At 46.3% G+C, this 21,352-nt stretch overlaps 2 protein-coding genes across 3 annotated transcripts in view; one reads left to right on the top strand and one right to left on the bottom strand.

Annotated features, from left to right (window-relative positions):
* UPP1 (uridine phosphorylase 1) overlaps positions 1–21,352 on the top strand; it is a 122,133-nt gene that overhangs the window by 43,885 nt on the left and 56,896 nt on the right. The gene's annotated exons all lie outside the window — the stretch shown is intronic.
* On the bottom strand, positions 10,072–21,037 carry HUS1 (HUS1 checkpoint clamp component). Of its 2 annotated transcripts, XM_081835562.1 has the most exons (8): positions 20,957–21,037; positions 20,725–20,852; positions 20,450–20,626; positions 19,636–19,743; positions 18,250–18,324; positions 16,633–16,732; positions 11,585–11,704; positions 10,072–10,359 (listed from the first exon to the last, which is right to left on the bottom strand). In XM_081835562.1, exons 1-8 carry the CDS (start codon positions 21,006–21,008, stop codon positions 10,277–10,279), a joined length of 843 nt encoding a protein of 280 aa, XP_081691688.1. In that variant the 5' UTR covers positions 21,009–21,037; the 3' UTR covers positions 10,072–10,276. The 2 variants fall into 2 exon arrangements, with proteins under 2 accessions (XP_081691688.1, XP_081691689.1); XM_081835563.1 differs by lacking the exon at positions 18,250–18,324.

Below are 21,352 nucleotides of genomic sequence, written 5' to 3'. Positions count from 1 at the left end.
CTGTCAGCATGCAGCAGTGGCCACAATCCCAGGAAACAGCTTTGACTGCCAGCTAAACCAGGGGAGGGTAGCCAAGGGGTCTCAAAGCCTTGGGGAGTTAGGGACTTCCCTGCATGCGAAGACAGGCTCTGCTGGATTAAGCAGATGAGACCAAGAGTGGGTGAGTCCAACGGTCAAGAAAGCGGTTTCTGCCCATGCCATAGAGGGAAGTGAGGGGCAGATGGGGCTCGTCTGCCTGGGAAAGGAGCCCATCTAGGAGAAGGAAAACTCTGATCCTAAACCTTCACCACCTGGCAGGATATCTTCAGGAGAAGAAAAGGCTCAGGAGGAAACCCTCCACAAATCCAGGGTGGAGACTCTAAGACAGTTGGGTGGCGCCTTGTCCGCCTCCTTATAGCAACTCCTGCAGCCAAGCTGGTGCCAAACGTCTGGCTCTGCTTTCTTTGGACCACAATAGCGTGGCTGAGAGCGGGTCTTGTGTTTGGGCTGCCCAGGACCTCTGTACACAGGCTTGCGCCCCAGGAAGGTCTCTCTGATGCTGCTAATGCAGGGCTTGGACTTCATCCCTTCAAGCAACTCCACTGTTGCTTGAGATGGACGCCAACAATAGCTTCACAATGGGCATAACTGCTAACTATGGTTGATAAGCCCCCTGACAAGAGAGAAATGGAGAGTTGGGGGGTAACAGAGGACAAATGGAGTTCTATGTACTTATCCTTGGTTGCTGTGGAGCAAGGGTGGAACATCATGTGTGGCCCTGACTTGGTCTCAAGCACGGAGAATCCAAAGGACAAACCAGACACTCCAAAGGTCAAACAAAGACTTTGAGGAGCAGGCAGGGGTCTCTGATACTAGATGCTGAACCAGAAATTGCAAAAACCTGGAAGCCGACGGTCAACTTAATTTTTGAGCAACAGCTCCAGAGGCATTTGCATATGGTGCTTGTAGAAAAACATGCTCAATGCACAATTGTCAGAAAGAAAGGCAACATTTTGACTTTTTAGCCACCTGAAACCCACTCATAGACAATGGGCATAGACAATGTCCTTATCTTTTGTCTGACTTCCTGAGGTTGTGGAGTACCGGCTGAAGTAGCTTTTGTCCCCAGCCATTTGCACAAAATGGCAAACTCTCAGCTGGCATGCCCCACATCTTCCAAGTAAGGGGGACCCACCTTGTCACCACCCCCCAGAGTGGTGCAATCCAGAAAGATACTATGCATGGGAAGTGAAATATAATTGTTGTGCCTTTAACTTTTCTGGTTATGTCTGCTTCTGTGCACGTAAGTACACAAGGGGTGTGGGACTGAGTTTGACCTTAGCTTGTCTAACAAGCAACTAGAGCAAACAAGAAAACCTCAGATATCTTCAGACAGAGTACAAAGAACCAAATGACTCCCTGCTAACGATGGAAAATAGCCTGTAATTATATTGCAGAGGTTATCTTGTGATTTATTTATGTTTTGTGCTACATTCGGAGGCAGCCTTTTGTAACTGTTCATTCATCTGGAAAAACTTATTAGGAAATATTTGTTTCTGTGTAGCTAAATATGTGCTCTTTGCGCGAAATGGGGTGGGGGGGGGAGAAAGAGCTCTGCATGTTTAATTGACAGGGAGTTTGATGATCTCACTGTTGAGAGAGTATTTATTCCCAGGGATTGGAGTTGAAACAAAAGCCAAAATATTTATTGGTGAACTTTAAATAATGGATATTGGAAAACTCTCACAAGATTACTAAATACCTTGTTGTGTACTGTGCTTAGTCTCACCTATGGGTTCCAGCCTGCTTGTTGTGACAATATGCAGTTTAAGATTTTTAAGATTTTTCTTTTCCTTCTCCTCCTGCGATGAGGCTACATTTTAATATTTTAATGTTCCATTATTTTAATGTTGTATTTTATTTTTTAAGTTTTTAAGTTGTAATCATTCATCTTGTTTTTATTATTGCTTGTAAGCCGCTCTGAGCCCGGCCTTGGCTGGGGAGGGTGGGGTATAAATAAATTATTATTATTATTATTATTATTATTATTATTATTATTATTATATTAACCACCAAACTGCACTCAAAACTAAACTCCAAATTGAATCCTGGCAGCAGCAATCATGGTCAAGATAACCTATATATTTTCTTATATCAGTGTTACACCCCCAAAAAGGTACAATTAGTAAGCAGTTGCTGCCTGTGCAATTAAATCCATTTGCTCAACGCAAGCAGATAATGTCACACTATAGTAGTTGGTTTTCTTCTAGCATAACATGCCACTAAGCCCCAGAAATGAAGACCAGTGGAAGGCTGCATTTCACATGTGGCACAACGCTGCCTCCCTCTGTTATATCACCGGTTGTTTGATTAAGAATACCAAATATTGCGTTATTTTCTGTGTCTTCCCTCCAACCCTCGCACTACAAGCATTTGCTTCTGCCCCTTTTGAAAAGCAAATGCTCTGTGTCAAGGAGAGAGCCAAACGGCCTCAGAACTGCAGCTGAACACTAGAAAAAACACCTGTTTTAAAGAAGTGAATGCTCCCCTTCATAAAGCGGGAAATCTTATTTGCTTAATACTGTTAGGCGCTGCCCCTCTGAGCAGTCTAAGGTTCCAGGGGCGCCAGTTGTGTTTACCCAGGTTCTGTGTTTCCCTTTGGACAATGAGGCCAAGCGGAGATTGTGGTGTCTTTCCACATATATACTACCTGAGCCTGGGATGGAGGGGCTTCCAGCCTCAGACTCCAAGAGGGTCCCGCTTCTCCACATGTCAGGGTGGCTAGGACTTTTCCTCCAGCCCACATCACCCCCAGCTGCAGTCCTAAAGGAACTGCTCTCCTTCCAACTCTCTACACTCTGTCTTTTGAACTGAGCTGAAAGTGGGTCGCCTCTCATTTGCCCTCTGGCAGAGAGCCACTCCCTTTGTTCCAGTTAAGGACCCATCACTAGGCTTGCTTGCACTTTAACATACTAAATCCAGTGTCTGGCGCCCAGGAATTGGAAGGGGATCCCAGGCACCCCACAAACTCATGACAATAATATCGCTTTAAGAGCAAAATCACAAGGGACATACAGTGGTACCTCGGGTTACATATGCTTCAGGTTACAGACTCTGCTAACCCAGAAATATTACCTCGGGTTAAGAACTTTGTTTCAGGATGAGAACAGAAATTGTGTTCCGGTAGCGCAGCAGCAGCAGGAGGCCGCATTAGCTAAAGTGGTGCTTCAGGTTAAGAACAGACCTCCGGAACAAATTAACCCAAGGTATCACTGTAGTTCCAAATGTGTATTAGATTCCATTTAAGGCTGACCAGACCAGAGGAGCATCACACACCAAGACACAATGTTTGGGCTGTGACATGTTCTTCTAATGAGGCACTCATTTTGCCACATTTCCTCAAGTGAGGATTTGGCACATTCTATTTTGAATGTTGATTATACACTGACATCAGAAATTGATATTTAGACCCATGTTTCAGGAAAATGAAATGCTGGGCTGCTAAAAAGAAACTGGGTTTTCCTCATTATGTGGCACAAAGGGTAGCTTCCTTTGCAGAAAAGGCTGCCATGCCAAGGGAAAAGGATGCGGGCGCAATGGCTGCAAACTGCCCTGAAGTTTTGCAAGCAAGAGAAATGAACCTTGATATAAGCTTATGATGTTTTGTATTAAATAAATAATGTGTGTTGTTTTAAGAGTATGCTTTATGCTTTATCATGAATTTTGAATAGTGAGCGAGTAGTGATTTTTAAATGTAAGTTTATGTAAATTCTGTTACCTGGTTGAAATGCTGTTATCACACTCTGTGCTATGGTCTAAGGTGGTGGTTCCAAACTTTTTTTGGAGGGGCACCCCCTTGGTTCCATAAATGCATCCCCAGTGCCCTACCCTATAAAGACCACTTTTATTCAGAATAGCAGTTTGCACAACCCATTAAAGAAACAATAACATTCAGTCATAATTCATTGCACATTTATTCAAAATCCAATTAAAACTATTTAGTTTAATTAATTCAACAAGATGACCTTGATCCAGTGATGCTAGGTTTTCAAAGTTGTTTATATCTTCTGTGCCCCTCCACCCCCTTGCATCGTAGCCCCCTAGGTAATCCCACCACCCACCAAGGGAGCACTGGCCTTAGGACTAATGCCATAAAGGTTCCTTATTTCGACCAGTGCTGCAGTGTGGCAGGAGAAGGGCCGGAAGTGAGCCTTTGCAATACAGTAGGTATTTCTGGCCCAGCTTCTTCTAGCAATGCCTACAGCATCCTCACCCCACTGCCTGTAACCTGAGATAAAGCTGGGTTAAGCAAAAATCTCCCTCCTTGCAGTGGCAAAGTTCCTAATTCCTCCTCCCTGTGCCCATTTCAGGATATCTTTTCAGGCCAAACGCTCACTTCAGACAGCACTGGGGGGGGGGGGTAGCTGTGGAGAGGGAATTGTAGCTGCTCAACATGGATGGGATAACTGAATGCTCATAGGAAAGGCAACAAGAACAGATGAAAGGAATTATAAGGTGGTGAGAAAAAGAAAGAACTGAAACGTGGGAGAAGATGTTGGCAGAGAGGAAACAGCAACAGGGAGACTGCTGGTCTTTGGAGGGCTGTGAAAGAAGGCGGCAAGTCTGAGAGAGTGCCGGAAAGAGGCAAAAAGGCAGAAGGTGAGAGAGAAGAGAGAGAAACAAAGGCAAGACCAAGACAGGTGACATGAGGACAAAAATAAGAGAAGGAAAGAAAAGAATGATGGAGAAAGAAAGGAGGCGGCAGAAGGAACAGGAAGCAAGTGGAGATGCAGATGAGGAGGGACAGCTGAATCCTTTCTGATGTCATGGAAGCCTTTTTGGTAAGAAAATGCAACCAGAATGGTGGTAAAGATGACCTGGCCTCTGGCACAACATCAAAGACAAGCTTTGCTGAAGAGAAAAACCCAGGGAAGCAAAGAAAAGACACAACTACTAAAAGGGTCCAAATATTTCCTCAACAATGCATGAAAGATGGGCTTACAGTCATACCTTGGTTCTCGGACGGAATCTGTTCCAGAAGTCCTTTCGACTCCCGAAAACTTTTGAAAACCAAGGTGCAGCTTCGGAATGGCTGCAGGAGCTTCTTGCACTCAGTCAGAAGCTGCATCGGACGATCAGCTTCCAAAGAACATTTGCAAACAGGAACACTCACTTCCGGGTTTGCGGTGTTTGGGAGCCAAAATGTTCAAGTCACAAGGCATTCGAGAACCAAGGTACGACTGTACTAGTATTGGAGGGGGGCGGGAACAGCATCCCCGTCCGTCAGTTTGTGAAATGTAGCAAGACACAAGCAAATGAAAGTTTGAAATTTAGAAACAGAGCATCCAATTATTAAAACAAACCTGTTGGTTGAGGGGTTTCCCCCCAAAATGGACACACTGTTTTCTGAAGAGCAAAGAAACCTTGCTCCATCCATTGCACACAGAGGAGCACTAACTAGCTTTCCCATGTGTGGCCACTGTCACATGCTGACGGCTTCTTAGAGCCACAGGTGAGAGCTGAGTTCAGGGTGGGGACCAAAGGTGTCTCCCACTAGAGGTCTCTCCCTCTCCTTACACCTCATACACCCCGTAAACATCAAGGTGATGTGCCACTATAGCACATAAAGCACTATAGATAATCATTAGCATTACTGGCCGATCAGCTGTAAAGGCCTGTAGGTATAGAAAGGTCTTCCAGAGACATCCGACAGTCACAAGCAGCTTCTCTGAGGAGCCTTGTCTCCAGAGGCAAAGCCATCCACAGCCAATCCATCGCATTCCTCAAGGATTAAATCCTCCACTTCCTTTTGAGACATGGAGCCTCGATCTCACGGCCAAATAGGGTTTGGGCTTAGGGTGCTCAGGGCCATCATCAGTGTCCCAAACCGCACACGGGAATGATGTCTACATGTGCCTTGGAACCAGTACAGTCTATGGAAACAGCCCAGTGGCATCCACCACTCGCTGCCTTTAGCTGGTGGGCCGTCTCCAAAGCCCGGCAGTGGTCAAAGAGTGGGGCTCCCCATGGTGTGCTGCTAGGCACCCTAGAGAGCGAGAAAGTGGGAGCCGGACTCCCCAGGACAAGGAACGGAGCGGACGGGCAAAGGCAAAGGCTGGCCCAGAAGTTTTTGCACCTCTTCCTCCTTAAGGGACACCCAGGGGCTGCTGGAGTGTGTGCCACACGGAATGGAGCTCAGAGCTCTGCAAAGATTTCCACCTGCATCCTCCGTGGCCCCTCGCTGGCAGCTCCCAGGTCTAGCTCAACAGTTCCTGATGGGACCAGCAGCGCCAGCAGGATGTGCCCAAGTCACACCCAACCTGCTTCCCTAGAACGTTCGGCAGGCAAACCGGTCCGAATCAAGGAAGCCCGCGCTTGGTAAGGCAGTATATACTGCTGGTTCTATTTTCCAAAACCTATTTCAGCCATCTGCATCTCACGAAAGAGATTAGAAGGGAGCAGAATCGAAGTGTACGTGTAGGCTATCCGCTCGCACGAGCAAAGAGCACACGTGCCCCACAAAAGCCTTTCCCATTCCAGAATCCCGCCGCGCATTTCTTGAATTCGCCCCGCACGGGGAAGCAACTGCCAGAAGCAAACCGACAACAAACTTAATGGGGGAGAGCAGAGCGAGGTCGGCTGAGATTTCCTTGCAGGAAGGAAGGAAGGGAGGAAGGAAGGAAGGGAGGCAGCGCGCGTCCTGCGGCGCCCCGAGCAGCGCCGGCTTACCTGCTCGCCTCGCCCTCGCCGCGTCCCTGCCAGGCGCCCCCGGAGCAGCGCCCGCCCGCCCGCCGGGAGAAAGCGCGCCCCGCGGCTCCGGTTGTCTTTCCGCTGCTGCCGGCGGGCGGGCGGGCGGGGCTTGTGCCGCGCAGGCAGGCAGCTCCGGGAGGAAGCGCCCTGCCCAGTAGGGGGATCCGGGCCCCGGCCAGGCAGCCATCCCTGCCCCCCCCGCCCCCCCGTGATGCGTTGCCTCAAATCATCTAAGGCAACTGGATGCCTTTGTCTTTATTCTGTAAACTACCCTGTGATCATCAGATGAAGGGCGGTATAAAAAATTATTAATGATAATTGCAGCCATGGTTTCCTCTGGGCAACATGATTTCTGATTTGGAAGTAACACTGTCGTTCAAGGCACACTTAGTTGAAAGCAAATCACACGGAACTAAATTTAGTGGAACTTGCTTTCAAATAAGTGCCTATGATTGCAGCTTTACTTCAAAATCGGAAATAACTTTATCTGGAGAAAACAACAGCAGCATTTGTAATCCACTTGCTGAGCAAGAAAGTGATTTGCGTACATGTACAAGGGGTGGATCCCCATCCCAAACTGCAGCTTGGAACTTTCTCCCCACCCCCCACCCCTTTTTTTGCTGTTTAATTTAGTGGGAGGCCCATTCAGACAAGGACAAATCCCTAATTTTGACATTCATTTCAAAATGTCTGAACAAATTGCCCAACACCTACTGACCAAGTCAAGAACTTTCTTTCTAACACCACTACTAGAGTTTCAGCAGAGGAGGAAAGGTTTAAAAGGCCTTGATGGGTGGGAAAAGCCTTGTGTTCTTTTCATTCTGCTTTGTCAGTTGAGAACTGACACAGGGGAAGATGATTTCGGTGGTGGCATCTGGACTTTCCCCTGCCTGCTTCACACCAGGCAACTCCTGTTTTGAAAGTCAAATGCTGATGACAGACGAACTGCACAGGGGACCTTCCTGCAAAGAAAACATCCTGCTTTTCCACTTCCACTTGACGCTGCAGTTTGCAAAGCCTTCTGGAGACACAGAACAAACAGCATGGACCCACACAGACAGACAGACAGACAGACAGACAGACACACATTCTGCCAGAAAAAGAGAAGGATGTTATTCCAGGGCCCACCTATGGCAACATAACAGTTTGCATCAACTCCCAAAGCTTTTAAGTACAGGAGAAAACATGGTCCAGCCATTCACGGAGTGCTAACCAAAATATTGTTTCTCCAGGCACAGACAAAGCACACTTGCATTGCCTTGTAATTCATTCCGCTTAGGGACGCCCCCCGCTGTGCCTGCCACATCACATAAAGTTGAGGCTGTGCAGCGGTTTAGTGAAATGTATGTTCTGCCTTCTGACGCCATTCTCTACTCCAAGGGAAGGAGGGTGGCTGCATGATTTATTCATGCCTTGAGAGAGACATTGGATTCCTGTCAGTGCCAATTTTTCATTTTAAAAAAATTGTTATTTCCATGGCTGATTGGTGGCACTGAATCTTAGCAAGTGTAAGTATAAATGAGAAGAGTTCCTAAAGTTACGGTTCCTATGCCTGAAAGGAAAGAGGATTACAAATACAAACAAGCCTGGTCCTTCTTTTCCTTTCCCCTTTTACTGCTGCAGATATGAGAACAGGAAGAGGGTGGGAGTGTTTGAATTCTGCAGCTTCCTTGTGGTTTAAAGACATAGATCTCGAGTGCATGCTTGCCCCACAAGTTGTTGAAATGGAACAAAGAGTGCCAGGGCCCTGCAGATAAAATGGTGGGCCCTCTAGGAATTTCATCACGTTTCAAAAAATATTGCATTAAAGAGGGCAACACACGATGCCTTGTGAAATTTTAGAATTGTCTAATATCAACATGCAGCACTCCAAATTTTCAGGTAATCTTCCCAGAAATGTTAAAAATATAGAGACAGTCCAAACCTATTACATAAGTACTTTGAAAGGTGAAAACACAATATTGGTGGGAGTTCCCTTTTAAACTTACAGTAAAGGCTGATGGGTTTCTGATGACATCTATGCTTCAAAAGGCTAAATTTATTCTGGCCAGCCTGAATCTGTCACAAGACAGACATCTTGGATAACAGCTCCATACAGGATGAGCCAGGAATCCTGGGAACCAGTGTGTTCTAAGAGAGATAAATCCTGTTGCCTCCGAGTGCCTGTCTTGCTCCAACCCTGCCATGCCTAGAGACAGCCACTCAGCTCATGCATTCATAGCAGTAACCAGAGGAGGAATGACTATTGAGCGGAGCAGAGAAAACAAACGCCCTGGTGCATCTGAATCAGTGCAACCGGATGCCTTCATCTGCCCCAGCTGCAACAAAGCATGTCTCTCCCATATTGCTCTCTACAGCCACAGCAGGCGCTGCAACCTTTCAACCATTTGATTTCAGCCCCAAAACACTCTCCTCCATTGTTTCCTAAGACAGCTGGATGCCAGCAATGAAATCCAATGGATTAGCAAGGTGTCTAGGACACAATTTAGGAGGTTTGTCTAGCTCAGGGGTCAGCAACCTTTTTTAGCCATGGGCCAGTCCACCATCCCTCAGACCTTGTTGGGGGGTGGACTATATTGGGGGGGGGGAACAAATTTCTATGCCCCACAAATAACCCAGAGATGCATTTTAAATAAAAGGACACATTCTACTCATGTAAAAACATGCTGATTCCCGGACCGTCTGCGGGCCGGATTGAGAAGGCGATTGGGCCGCATCCGGCCCCCAGGCCTTAGGTTGCCTACCCCTGGTCTAGCTAAATTAGTTCTTTCACACCTTTAATTTCAGAGAATTAAAAGAATCTAACACAGAGCTCAAATACAGAAATGGGTCTAGCTTTTACCTCACATCAGAGACTAGCCTACCTTAATAAGCTTTTGATGCCCAAGCCTGAATTAAATTCTAGCGCCTACAAACCTCTAACAGTATGATACATTTTTAGAATTACTTTACATACCTATAAATTAGTAAACTTCATTTATTGCTTAGAAAAGATGATCCTCTTAATGATAAACATTATTGCCAAAATATATATATATAGCCCAGTTAAAGTTTCTGATGTGTGTGCCCTGACCCTAGAGGTCCATAGCTACTTGGAAGTCAGAATCCTAACAGGGATTAATCTGTTGCCTAAATGGAAGCTCTGAGGGTACTGGAGAATTTTAATATGACTGAAGTGACCTATATGCAGTAATGGATGATGGAATGGACAGGAGGCGTAGAATATATGGAACTGGAAACAAGATTTTTTTAAAGAAAAAACCAACAGTTCTTTTGCTGCATGGAGAACCAGAATAACTAAAGATCTAATGGACTGTTTCTTTAATAAAATATATAGCCCAGTCAAACAGATTTTTTTTTACTTCTTCTATTTACCAAATATAAGGTATTAAATATACAGTTCTCTGCACAGAATCTGATTACAAAAGGGGTTTAAACAAGCATAGCAAGCACTCATGTCCCCCACCCCATCTTCCTGTGCCTGGTTCAGCGCCTTTGAGAAGACACTGCAGCATTGAAAACAGGTGAGCTGGAACACCTGTTCAATTCATACAAGGGCTGGAATGAAATATTGAAGAGAAACATCTTCGTGGATCAAGATGAAGTGAACAATCCTTTTGCTTGCAATATCTGCAAAACACAAGTCCATATTTTAAACTTCAAAGGATGACAGAGGGCCCAAAATATCACGTTCAACAATAGCCAACATTCTCCAGTTTTGAAGGCCAAACAGATGCAGAGGCCAAGCTGCAGGAGGTCTGGAATATTTTGAACATGGCTACCATCAACCTCCAAAACTTTTTTAAAACTGTTTTTCCCAACCAGGAGAAAGACAACAAAAAGAAAAGCTGCGTCAGGTCCTCCCTCCTAAACAAAAGGCACTTTCAACAACAGCCACTTGACAGCAGACCTGACTCTGCCTACAGATGCATATGCCCTGGTGGAGCTGGGCAAGGGAGGGCTGAGGTGAGTTACCGTATTTTTCGCCCCATAGGGCGCACCGGCCCATAGGGCGCACCTAGTTTTTTGGGGGGGAAATAAAGAATATTCCCCCCCCAGGTGCGGGGGTGGGGTGGGGGAAGCCCGAACTTCCCCCGACCCCAGCCCCCAGAACAGGCTGCTATCCGCAAGCCATGGGAGAGCTGCGCGAAGCCCGAAGCCTGGGGCGTGCTGAGCTTAGTGCGCCCCAAGCTTCTGGGTGCAGGCAAGCTGTCCGCTAGCCATGGGAGAGCTGTGCGAAGTCGCGCAGCTCTCCCACGGCTTGCGGATAGCTTCCTGAAGCCTGGAGAGTGAGAGGGGTCGGTGCGCACCAACCCCCCTCGCTCTCCAGGCTTCAGCGAAAGCCTGCATTCGCCCCATAGGACGCACACACATTTCCCCTTCATTTTTGGAGGGGAAAAAGTGCGTCCTATAGGGCAAAAAATACGGTACATAAACATGATTCATACATACATATATAATTTTATTCGTATGCCACCTTTCTACCGTTAAAACCATGCTCAAGTTGGCTTACAACATGGTGTGTGTGTGTGGGGGGGGGGAAACAGAACCAAATTACAAATATAACGAAAGTAGTCATAAACAATAAAGAAATATCAAAATATACACAACCAAATTTCCACATAAATCATAACATCTAAAATAAAGATAAGAAAAAATTACTATCAATAACAGCAACAATCCCCCCATGGTGTCCGGTTTGGCCCTAAGAATGCTGTCCAAATACAGTGGTGTGTGGAAATGTTGAAATTTGCTTTTACAGGAAGGCTATGGCAATCCCTTCCAAAGACGTGACCGTCTTCTTCATAGAGTGGCAAATGACTTGTTCAAACAACAGACCAAAAGGGTCACTTACTACATAGTGCTTTTGTGGGATTCACTTGCTGCCCTGCAAGTAACTGGAGAAGTCTCTTAATGTCAATGCGGGCCTCGGCCATGGTCTCGAGATCTCTCTCTTGACTCGACTTTTGGGAGCCTACAGAAATTCACAAAAAATAGAAACTTTTATTAACTAGAACAAGTTTTTTAAAGGGTTGTACATAATTTCCATTAACAGTTTAAGGCTGTAATCTGTGCATTTTACTTCCAAGTACAGTGGTACCTCGAGTTACAAGCGTCTCAGGTTACAAACACTTCAGGTTACAAACTCCGCTAATCTGGAAGTTACCTCGAGTTGAGAACTTTGCCCCAGGATAAAAACGGAAATTGTGTGCTGGCAGCGCAGCGGCAGCAAGAGGCCCCATTAGTGAAAGCATGCCTCTAGTTAAGAGAATGGACCTCGGGAATGAATTAAGTTCGTAACTAGAGGTACCACTGTACATATGAACATGATCAAGCAGCCAGTATGTACTATGTTCTATTCCTCATTGTGACAACCACCTCATACTTCCATTTCAGAGAGAACAAACCAAGGCTAGTAGCTAACTTGTCAGCAGGGCAGTGGCTCTTTTTTTTGGGGGGGGTGTTATTGGGTTATTATTCTTATTTTGTTTTTATATATTGTGATCTTTTCTGTGAACTGCCTTGAGACCTCCAGGTATAGGGGAGCATATAAATTCAATAAATAAAAAAGTAAGTACCACGTGAGACCAGATCACAGCTCCAATCTCAGCCACTGGGGAGGGGTGGACCCAGAGCCAGTTCACACGGATGCCTGCATGAAAGCAAGTCTCTGGTTAGCTGTAGGAGCTACCAAAGCTGCCAGAAGTGGCTGAAGGAAGAGAGGAAGGAACTAGCAGTGGCAGGCACTGATGATGAACGTGTTGGAATGGGGCTCACTGACACCGACTACAGTAATATTCAGACCCTGTACTGCATCCAGCCAGAGGCTTCTGTACGCACAGAGATTTGTTCATAGGCAGAGGTGCTGTATTGGCACCCCCCCCCACCCCAGAAAAAATCACTTCATCACAACAGCCACCAGCTGAGCAAGTACCACACAAGAGCAGCAAGCAGGGAGGCAGGCAGGCAGGCCCCTGAAAAGTGGGGACTTTGAGGGCTGTGTGGGCACATGAAGGTTGGGAGAAGTTAAAAGCCTCCATCGGTAGTGGAAGCGAAGACGGCAGCAGAGACACCAGCTGCCCAGTCATCACCCATCTCAACTTCTTCTGAGGCATTTGTTATCCATACAATCTGCCTCTTGTGTCTCTCACCCCACACAACTCTCTGGAGTAATCTGGGGTGATTTTTGCACCCCCTGGGCCTGGGCAGTGGGGACCAGTTTCACCAACCCCATGGTATGTCTCTGTTCATAGGCTCCTGTGTGTACTGGTCATCATTGCAATACATTCAGGAAAAGGAGAAGATTAAAGTGTGTTACCAAAATGACTTTTCAGAGTGCATCAGGTAATAAGCAGGACCACCAGGAGCCCCCAGTTTTAGTCATCATGTTTATCATGAAGTGTGCGCAACCATCTTCTGTCACACCTAACGAATCCTAGCCACCATCCCAACCTTGGAGCTGTGGTATCTGTCTGTGGAGATTATCTCTGCAAGTTGCACAGAACTTCAGAAACCCATCACAACTATGGAGAGCAATCCCTGCCCCAGCTGCAAGGATGGGAAGGAAACTGGCTTCAATTATGTACCTTCAATGTGCTCCGAGTATCTCCGAAGCACAGGAGCAAACTGAGAAGCCCCAATCTTCTTCACAGATGCAACAAAAGGAACTCTAGTACTGTGCCTTAAAAGGGCACCAGCAAATCAAACTAAGCCCAACCCTCCCTTGCCGCAATGGAGATCAGCAGGATATTTTCCTTCTGCGCTACAAACAACCATCTTTGTGTCCATATTGGATCTGTGGAAGAGGTGCAAACTGTTTCGGCAACTGCACCCGACTTCTGAGGCCCTTCAAAGGACTGTGCAACTGCAGTGACAGTCTCCACCTCTCTCTATACAGTTCAAGCTGCAGAAACTGAGGGGTCGCTCAGAGGAGAAGATGGTGAAATGCAAACAGGGGATACAGAAAGGGCTGAACTCCTCAATGCCTTCTTTGCCTCAGTCTTCTCCGATAAAGAAAACAATGCCCGACCTGAAGAATTTGGAGCAAATGATTCAGCAGAGGAAACACAGCCCAGAATAACTAAGGAGATAGTACAAGAATACTTGGCTAGTTTAGATGTATTCAAGTCTCCAGGGCCAGATGAACTGCATCCAAGAGTATTAAAAGAACTGGCAGATGTGATCTCAGAACCACTGGCACTCATCTTTGAGAATTCCTGGGAACAGGCGAAGTCCCGGCAGACTGGAGGAGGGCAAATGTTGTCCCTATTTTCAAAAAGGGGAAAAGAGAGGACCCAAATAATTACCGCCCAGTCAGTCTGACATCAATACCAGGGAAGATTCTGGAGCAGATCATTAAGCAAACAGTCTGTGAGCACCTAGAAAGGAATACTGTGATCACCAATAGTCAGCATGGATTTCTGAAAAATAAGTCATGTCAGACTAACCTGATCTCGTTTTTTGACAGAATTACAAGCCTGGTAGATGAAGGGAACGCAGTGGATGTAGCCTACCTTGATTTCAGCAAGGCATTTGACAAGGTGCCCCATGATATTCTTGTAAAGAAGCTGGTAAAATGCGGACTTGACTATGCTACCACTCAGTGGATTTGTAACTGGCTGACTGACCGAACCCAAAGGGTGCTCATCAATGGTTCCTCTTCATCCTGGAGAAGAGTGACTAGTGGGGTGCCACAGGGTTCTGTCTTGGGCCCGGTCTTATTCAACATCTTTATCAACAACTTGGATGATGGACTCAAGGGCATCCTGATGAAATTGCAGATGACACCAAACTGGGGGGTGTGTGTGGCTAACACCCCAGAGGACAGGATCACACTTCAAAACGACCTTGACAGATTAGAGAACTGGGCCAAAACAAACAAGATGAATTTTAACAGGGAGAAATGTAAAGTATTGCACTTGGGCAAAAAAAATGAGAGGCACAAATACAAGATGGGTGACACCTGGCTTGAGAGCAGTACATGTGAAAAGGATCTAGGAGTCTTGGTTAACCACAAACTTGACATGAGCCAACAGTGTGACGCGGCAGCTAAAAAAGCCAATGCAATTCTGGGCTGCATCAATAGGAGTATAGCATCTAGATCAAGGGAAGTAATAGTACCGCTGTATTCTGCTCTGGTCAGACCCCACCTGGAGTACTGTGTCCAGTTCTGGGCACCACAGTTCAAGAAGGACACTGACAAACTGGAACGGGTCCAGAGGAGGGCAACCAAAATGGTCAAAGGCCTGGAAACGATGCCTTATGAGGAACGGCTAAGGGAGCTGGGCATGTTTAGCCTGGAGAAGAGGAGGTTAAGGGGTGATATGATAGCCATGTTCCAATATATAAAAGGATGTCACATAGAGGAGGGAGAAAGGTTGTTTTCTGCTGCTCCAGAGAAGCGGACACGGAGCAATGGTTCCAAACTACAAGAAAAAAGATTCCACCTAAACATTAGGAGGAACTTCCTGACAGTGAGAGCTGTTTGACAGTGGAATTTGCTGCCAAGGAGTGTGGTGGAGTCTCCTTCTTTGGAGGTCTTTAAGCAGAGGCTTGACAACCATATGTCAGGAGTACTCTGATGGCGTTTCCTGCTTGGCAGGGGGTTGGACTCGATGGCCCTTGTGGTCTCTTCCAACTCTATGATTCTATGATTCTAAGAAGACTAGAAGGAATTCCCAAGTCTGGAGCTGGGAAAAGGAACAGGATATTGTGCTATGATCACAGCACTTCTCCTTGTTTCTCTGGTAGTGCACCCCATCCCTGGCTGGAGACAAGAGGAGCAGGCAGTCGTGAGATCTTGCAGTATAACTCAACGAGAGTTCTGTGAGATCTTGCAGGAAGCTGCCACTTCTTCTCGCTTCTCTGGTGGTGGTGGCGGCAGGGGTGGGGCACCTGCGAGAGTGCTGCCCCTTGGGATTCCACCCCCCAAGGCAGCTGGCTTAGTCCCCTTTATGGGTGGCCCAGCTCTGGCTGTGATAGCATATGAGATCAGGAACAACACCTTGCAGGAGCAGCAAGAGCCTGGCAACCACACCCTTTTGGTTAATCATTAAGATCAGTTAAAATTTGTGAACTCCCAAGAATACTGACAAATAGCTATTTCACCCTATCCTCTAATTCTATATTTGCAGAGGAGGTGGGGATTATGTTCTGGGCCCCCGTGTACATAAGTGAATTCTCATAAAGTGGGGAATGCTCTCTAAGCACCCTCTCTGCTGCTCTCTCTTCAATCCATACAAAAAAATACTAGAATTGAAGCTCTGGGGCTGGCAGAAGGCTGGAGGACATGTGGGAAAGTGGCTGCTGTTGCTGTGCTACCGTGCACATCAGCTGTTAGTCAGGGAGGCTGAGCAGTGCAAACAAAGCCCTGCTACGCCTCTGGTCTCTTCTGGGCTTCCTCTGACGTCCTCTTCAGGCTCTGTGGAGGGTCTTCTCACCAGCCACAAGGGCTCTCCAGCTCTCTCCTGCCATTTCCAGGTTTGAATTGATTTATTTATTTATTTCATGGCACTGCACGTATATGTGGTCCCCTGCGAGTCGTAATACACCTATATTTTCCCCATTCATGATAATTAACTATGTATATTAGTCCATTGTTTGAAGTTACAATGTTATTTCAATTATTTGACCCGCAAATCTGTATTTCCTTCCTTTCACTTTGTTACTGACATCTGAGTGTGGGGAAAGAAAACTATTAAAGACAGACTCAAGCTAGCTCTATTTTACAACAACTATAAAACTGGCTAAAAATTGTTGGTGATTACTTTCAGAGCACTGCAAACCTATGCATGGTTACTCAGAAGCAAGCCCTTACTGCCTGATAAGTGTACACAGGACTGTAGCTTTTGTTGTTTACTTTTGTTAGGATCTGTTATCTGACAAGAAAAGAAAATTGCTTACCCCAGGGAGGATTCCCAAGGTCTTTAAAGTGGGTTGTAACACACACTAGATCAGTTTCTATTTTCAAGTTCATTTCTCCATTTAGATTTGCTTCTATTACCTACAATGTAAACAAAACAGTTCATATGCTTTTCACAACTACTAAATGTATTCTACCAACACCTGTTTGTCAAGAGAATGCACTTATAACAATTAAGGTTCTATTCCTAAATATATGCCTCCAGACACATCTATAAACGGTGACAACTCTGCTTAAGAGCTCTGCATCAACAAATCACTAAGCATCAAAAAGTCAGTTATATAAATTAGGGAGGTGTGTAAAAATATCATCCATGTGATGGTCTCTCGTACTGTGAACAATAGAACAAAAGTGTCCACCGACTCGGACAAATAAGTAAGCCTAGCCTTCTCTGGTGCGGTTAACCAGAAGACTGATCTGCAGATTCGGCAAGTGAAGCTTTCCAGCGCCGAGATAACACCACAATCTACTAATGATTTCAGATCAAGCTGCTGTTAAGACACAAGAGCAGGTAAAATTCTTGATAGCCAAAATTCCATAACTACAAGTTAAACATGCATTTCATAAACATGCAAAAAAAGAGGAAAATATTGTACATTCACGAGGTCAGTTTGGCAGGGATAACTAATTTGTATAGTCTTAGGGACCAGACTGTGGCCTGGGAATTATTGGCACCATCTTGCAATGAAGGCTGTACAGGTATGCAGGACATGCAACCAGGTAAAGCATTCTATATAAAGTGTGTATGCTCAGGGCTTTTTTCCAGTTGGCATGTCTTAGGTACGTTCCAACTTAACAACTTTGGCTGGGTGATCCTTTTAAAAAGCACAATAACTTTGGGTGGATGCTCCCCTAAGAAAGTTCAAGTTCTGACACCACGTTTTCTAGGAAGAAAAAGCCCTGTGTATGCTTACTTATCACTTACAAAGTCTAAAAGAGATGGAATGTTGCAGCATGGATCCTTTTTCCTTACATTACTTACTGGCATAGGCCAATGGTTTTCAAGTGGTGCCACGGTGCCCTAGGGTGCTTTGAATGATGGTCAAGTTTTAGTTTTTACCAGGTATCCCACAAGGAACTGAAGAAGTTGGTCAAGGAAGCAGTGGATTCAAAAAGGTTGAAAACTTCTGGGTTGAGGGATCATATAGGTATGATATGCTAGTCATTTCCAGTGGCTCCAATTGCTTACCAGCTGTGTACTCAGAGAGCAATCCTGTATAACTAAACCTTGATGGGAGTCTTACACGCAAAGTATCAAGTGAGAGCCAAGACCAGGCACCATTCACACAATTAGCAGCTGCAAGATGGTATTTTCTTAAGTAAATACCCAGCACAGGGTATCCAATCTGGATCAGTACCATAGTGGGGGTAAAGAATTAAAGCCCTCCAGCTTCCCCCAAGGTCCCAAACTAGATTAGCCACACAAGCCTGCTATTTACTATTTTAAAAAGTAAGAAAAAATGCACAATTTCCAGTTGTATGAATGGTGTCTTGTCCAGTTTGACCCAGCGGTTACAATGATTGCATAAAAACTCATTCCAAGTGATGCATCTCTCTCCCCCCACTTCTACTCCCACGTTAAGAATATAATAACTTACTATAGAATTGGAGAGGTTTTTCATTCTCTCCACAACACTCCTCATGGTCTTCAGCGCTGGTAAATAAATGCTGACCTACAAAATCAAATCAACTGCCTTGAAAGTGCAGATGAGCCACGCCTGCCCCACACTGTTACTGGGCAATGACCCCCAGTGTCAACTGAAAAGGGATATAGTCACATGCAAGGGCACAGTTCTATATAGCAACTACGAGAATGTTGAAGGGCGTAAGACTGTGAGAAACTAGATTGATAATGAGAAAGGTTTGCAATAGAATGAACAATATATCATTATAAGCAGAAAGTGAACATTCCAGCAAGGCTTACAATGAACTATATAGGACAAAAATTATTGTTGTTGTATTGAAGAATGCTCAGCAGCTGGCCACAGGCTTCTGAATAAGGTCCTGTTTCAAAGAACTTCCTCAGATAACTGTAAAAAACATTATTCACAAGGGAATGTTTACTCTCCCTTTCTTCTAATTAGAATAAGATAATTAAAGTTTTGTTTTATGTTTAGTAACTTATTTGGAGAAAGATACATTTCTGAAGTCCTTGCAGTTGTCAAAACTGTAATCAGGGTCTTAAAACACTTTTGAGGAGATGAGTTTTTGACTGAAATATGGATGCCTCCTTTAGCAATGAATTGTATGGGTGGTATGTATATTTGTTAACTGCTTGTGGGGAATAAACAATTGCTTCACATTAAGTGCAAATCAAGCCAATGAAAGAAAAAAAAATGAAGTAAACTCAGATTGCATTACGTGAAAACACATTTGCTTTTGGCTGTGAGAATTATGGCTCTGAAAATATTTCAACTGCTCCAAGTTTGTGTTGTTTTTAAATGGTCAGCACTCTAGAGCGAGGACCAGTTGGTAGGTACGGTATGTTGGCAGCCAAGTGTTAAGCTGAGTATTGTGAAGAGGGTGTGAATGGTACATTAGTTAGGTTTGCAAGTCATATGAATGGGCAGCAGTGCATGAAAGAGTGAATGTGGAATGGACTCAGGAGATACTGTAAAGCACACTGTAAATTTTCACTGGTCTCCAATGGTGAAATACACATTCTCTCTAAAAAGAAGTTTTTGCACTAATTGCAATCCTTGGTAGAATAATGGCTGAATAATGGCTGTAATTCAATTGAATAATGGCTGTAATTCAAACATGAATAATGAAAAACAACTTTATGTAAAGTCAACTCATCCTCAGTTTACATTATCACAATGTGCTTATTAGCCTACGAGACTTTTAGATTGAATGAAATCAATCATCTTAACTAAAAAGAAATTAATTTTGTTGTTGGAGTGGAATACCTTTGAGATGGGAAGTATTTGGAATACTGTTTAAACAATTTAATTTTGATATTGTGGAAACTGAAAGGGGCTCACATCAAAGTCTGGCACACTTGGTTCCCTGAAGTCATTCCACAGCTTTCTTGGGATAATACCCACAGGAATGTCGTGAGTCACGACACGGCTAGTGCTGGATAAAGAAGGCTAGAGAGAAGAAAACAAAAGGTTACATAACCAAAATTCACGACAGTAAAGGCTGTAATCCTATAAACACATATGGAAGAATGCTGCCTTTCTTTAAAAAAAGGGGGGGGAGGGCTATGGCAGAGAAACTTCAGGTGTTCCAGGATGAGCATGATTATCTGGATCAACTTCAGTTCAGGCCTAGTTTTGGGACTGACTCACCCCCGGGATGAGTGTGGGGGCAGGAGGTACTGATCAACCTGGATACTCCTACTCTCAGCAGCTTTTGATCCCATTGATCATGGTGCCCTCAACCCAACTGCTCAGATGGGGCTCAAAGGCACAGTTACAGTGGTTTCATGTCTACCTGCGCAGGTGAGTCTAGAGAACGGAATTGCAGGAGTGTGCTTTAGTCCCCTAGTACAAATGCTATGGGGCTCTGCAGGGCACTATTTCGTCCCCAACACTATTTGACCCCTGCATGCTGCCCTGGGAGGGGTGTGGGGGGGGGCACTGGGACCTCTTCCCACCCTGGCTTCCACGATCTGGAACTGGGGCACAAATGGAGCTCCACCTGCCGCCCAGGGGGAGGAATGCAGGCTTTCCTCCTGAAGGGGCTTCTAGCGACCTCACTTTTCACGGGCAGGAATCGACCTTTTTCCCCGGAGACAGAGAGAGAGAGAGAGAGAGAGGGGGGGGGGCCCGCTCTGCATCCATTTCCCCTCACCAATTCTACGGCTACAGTGAGGCAAGGGCAGCGCTTGTTCGTCAACTTGATTTTCACCGCCTTCGCATTCTGCGCCGTTTTTAAGGCTCTGGACAAGTTTTCCGGCGTCACCTCGAGATAAATTTCATTTTTTCCGGCGGCCACGCCCTCCATCTGGAACTCGGCGAAGACATTCCCCTGGAAGAGCGGGAGCGGGTGAGACCGGGGCGCCCCCCCCCCGCGCCCGGCTTCGGGGTCCCGCCGCCGCCCCCCCCCCGGCCCCGGCCCCGGCCTACCTGGCGGACCTGGCACCACAGGCGGGCGCCCCCCGCGGCCCCTCGGGCGCCCGCCACGAAGACCAGCTGCTCGGCCGTCAGGCGCAGCGCGCACGCCTTGGCCAGCTTGGCCACCGTCGCCACGGCGCCTGCGGGAGGGAGGGAGGGAGGAGAGCCAGGTCAGCCCCGAGGCCGCCGCGCAGGAAAGCGGCGGCGGCGCCCCCCCCCCCGCACCCGCCCGCCCCCCACTCACGGCTGAAGTGCGCCAGGCAGCCGGCCTCCGAGATCTTGGCGCGGAAGCGCATGGCGGATGGCGGGAGGCCCTTTCTCCCCGCCTCCCTGGGGGGGCCGGAAGTGTCGCCAAGGCCTCGGCAGCCCCGCCCCCCGCCCCCCCCCCCCCCGCGGGAGAGGGATCCGCAGGTCGCTCGCAGCCACTTCATTCAGTTACAGATAGGTAGCCGTGTTGGTCTGCCATAGTCAAAACAAAACAAATTCCTTCCAGTAGCACCTTAAAGACCAACTAAGTCAGTTCTTGGTATGAGCTTTCGTGTGCATGCACACTTCTTCAGATACACTGAAACAGAAGTTTCCAGACCCTTCTATATAGTGAGAAGGTGGGGAGGGGTATTACTCAGAAGGGTGGTGGGAA

This window comes from Podarcis erhardii (genome assembly GCF_964252035.2).
Source record: "Podarcis erhardii genome assembly, chromosome: 13".
Taxonomy (NCBI): Eukaryota; Metazoa; Chordata; class Lepidosauria; order Squamata; family Lacertidae; genus Podarcis; species Podarcis erhardii.
This window is presented reverse-complemented; position numbering and strand designations above follow the sequence as displayed.

What these genes read in the sequence shown, in the direction of transcription:
- HUS1 (XM_081835562.1), bottom strand. Translation starts at nt 21,008, where the DNA reads ATGCGCTTCCGCGCCAAGATCTCGGAGGCCGGCTGCCTGGCGCACTTC. An exon ending in CCTTGGGAATCCTCCCTGGG is followed by an intron (nt 11,705 to 16,632) that starts GTAAGCAATTTT and finishes GAATTTCTGTAG; the next exon opens with GCTCCCAAAAGTCGAGTCAA. An exon ending in TCCCACAAAAGCACTATGTA is followed by an intron (nt 10,360 to 11,584) that starts GTAAGTGACCCT and finishes TGTGTTTTGCAG; the next exon opens with ATATTGCAAGCAAAAGGATT.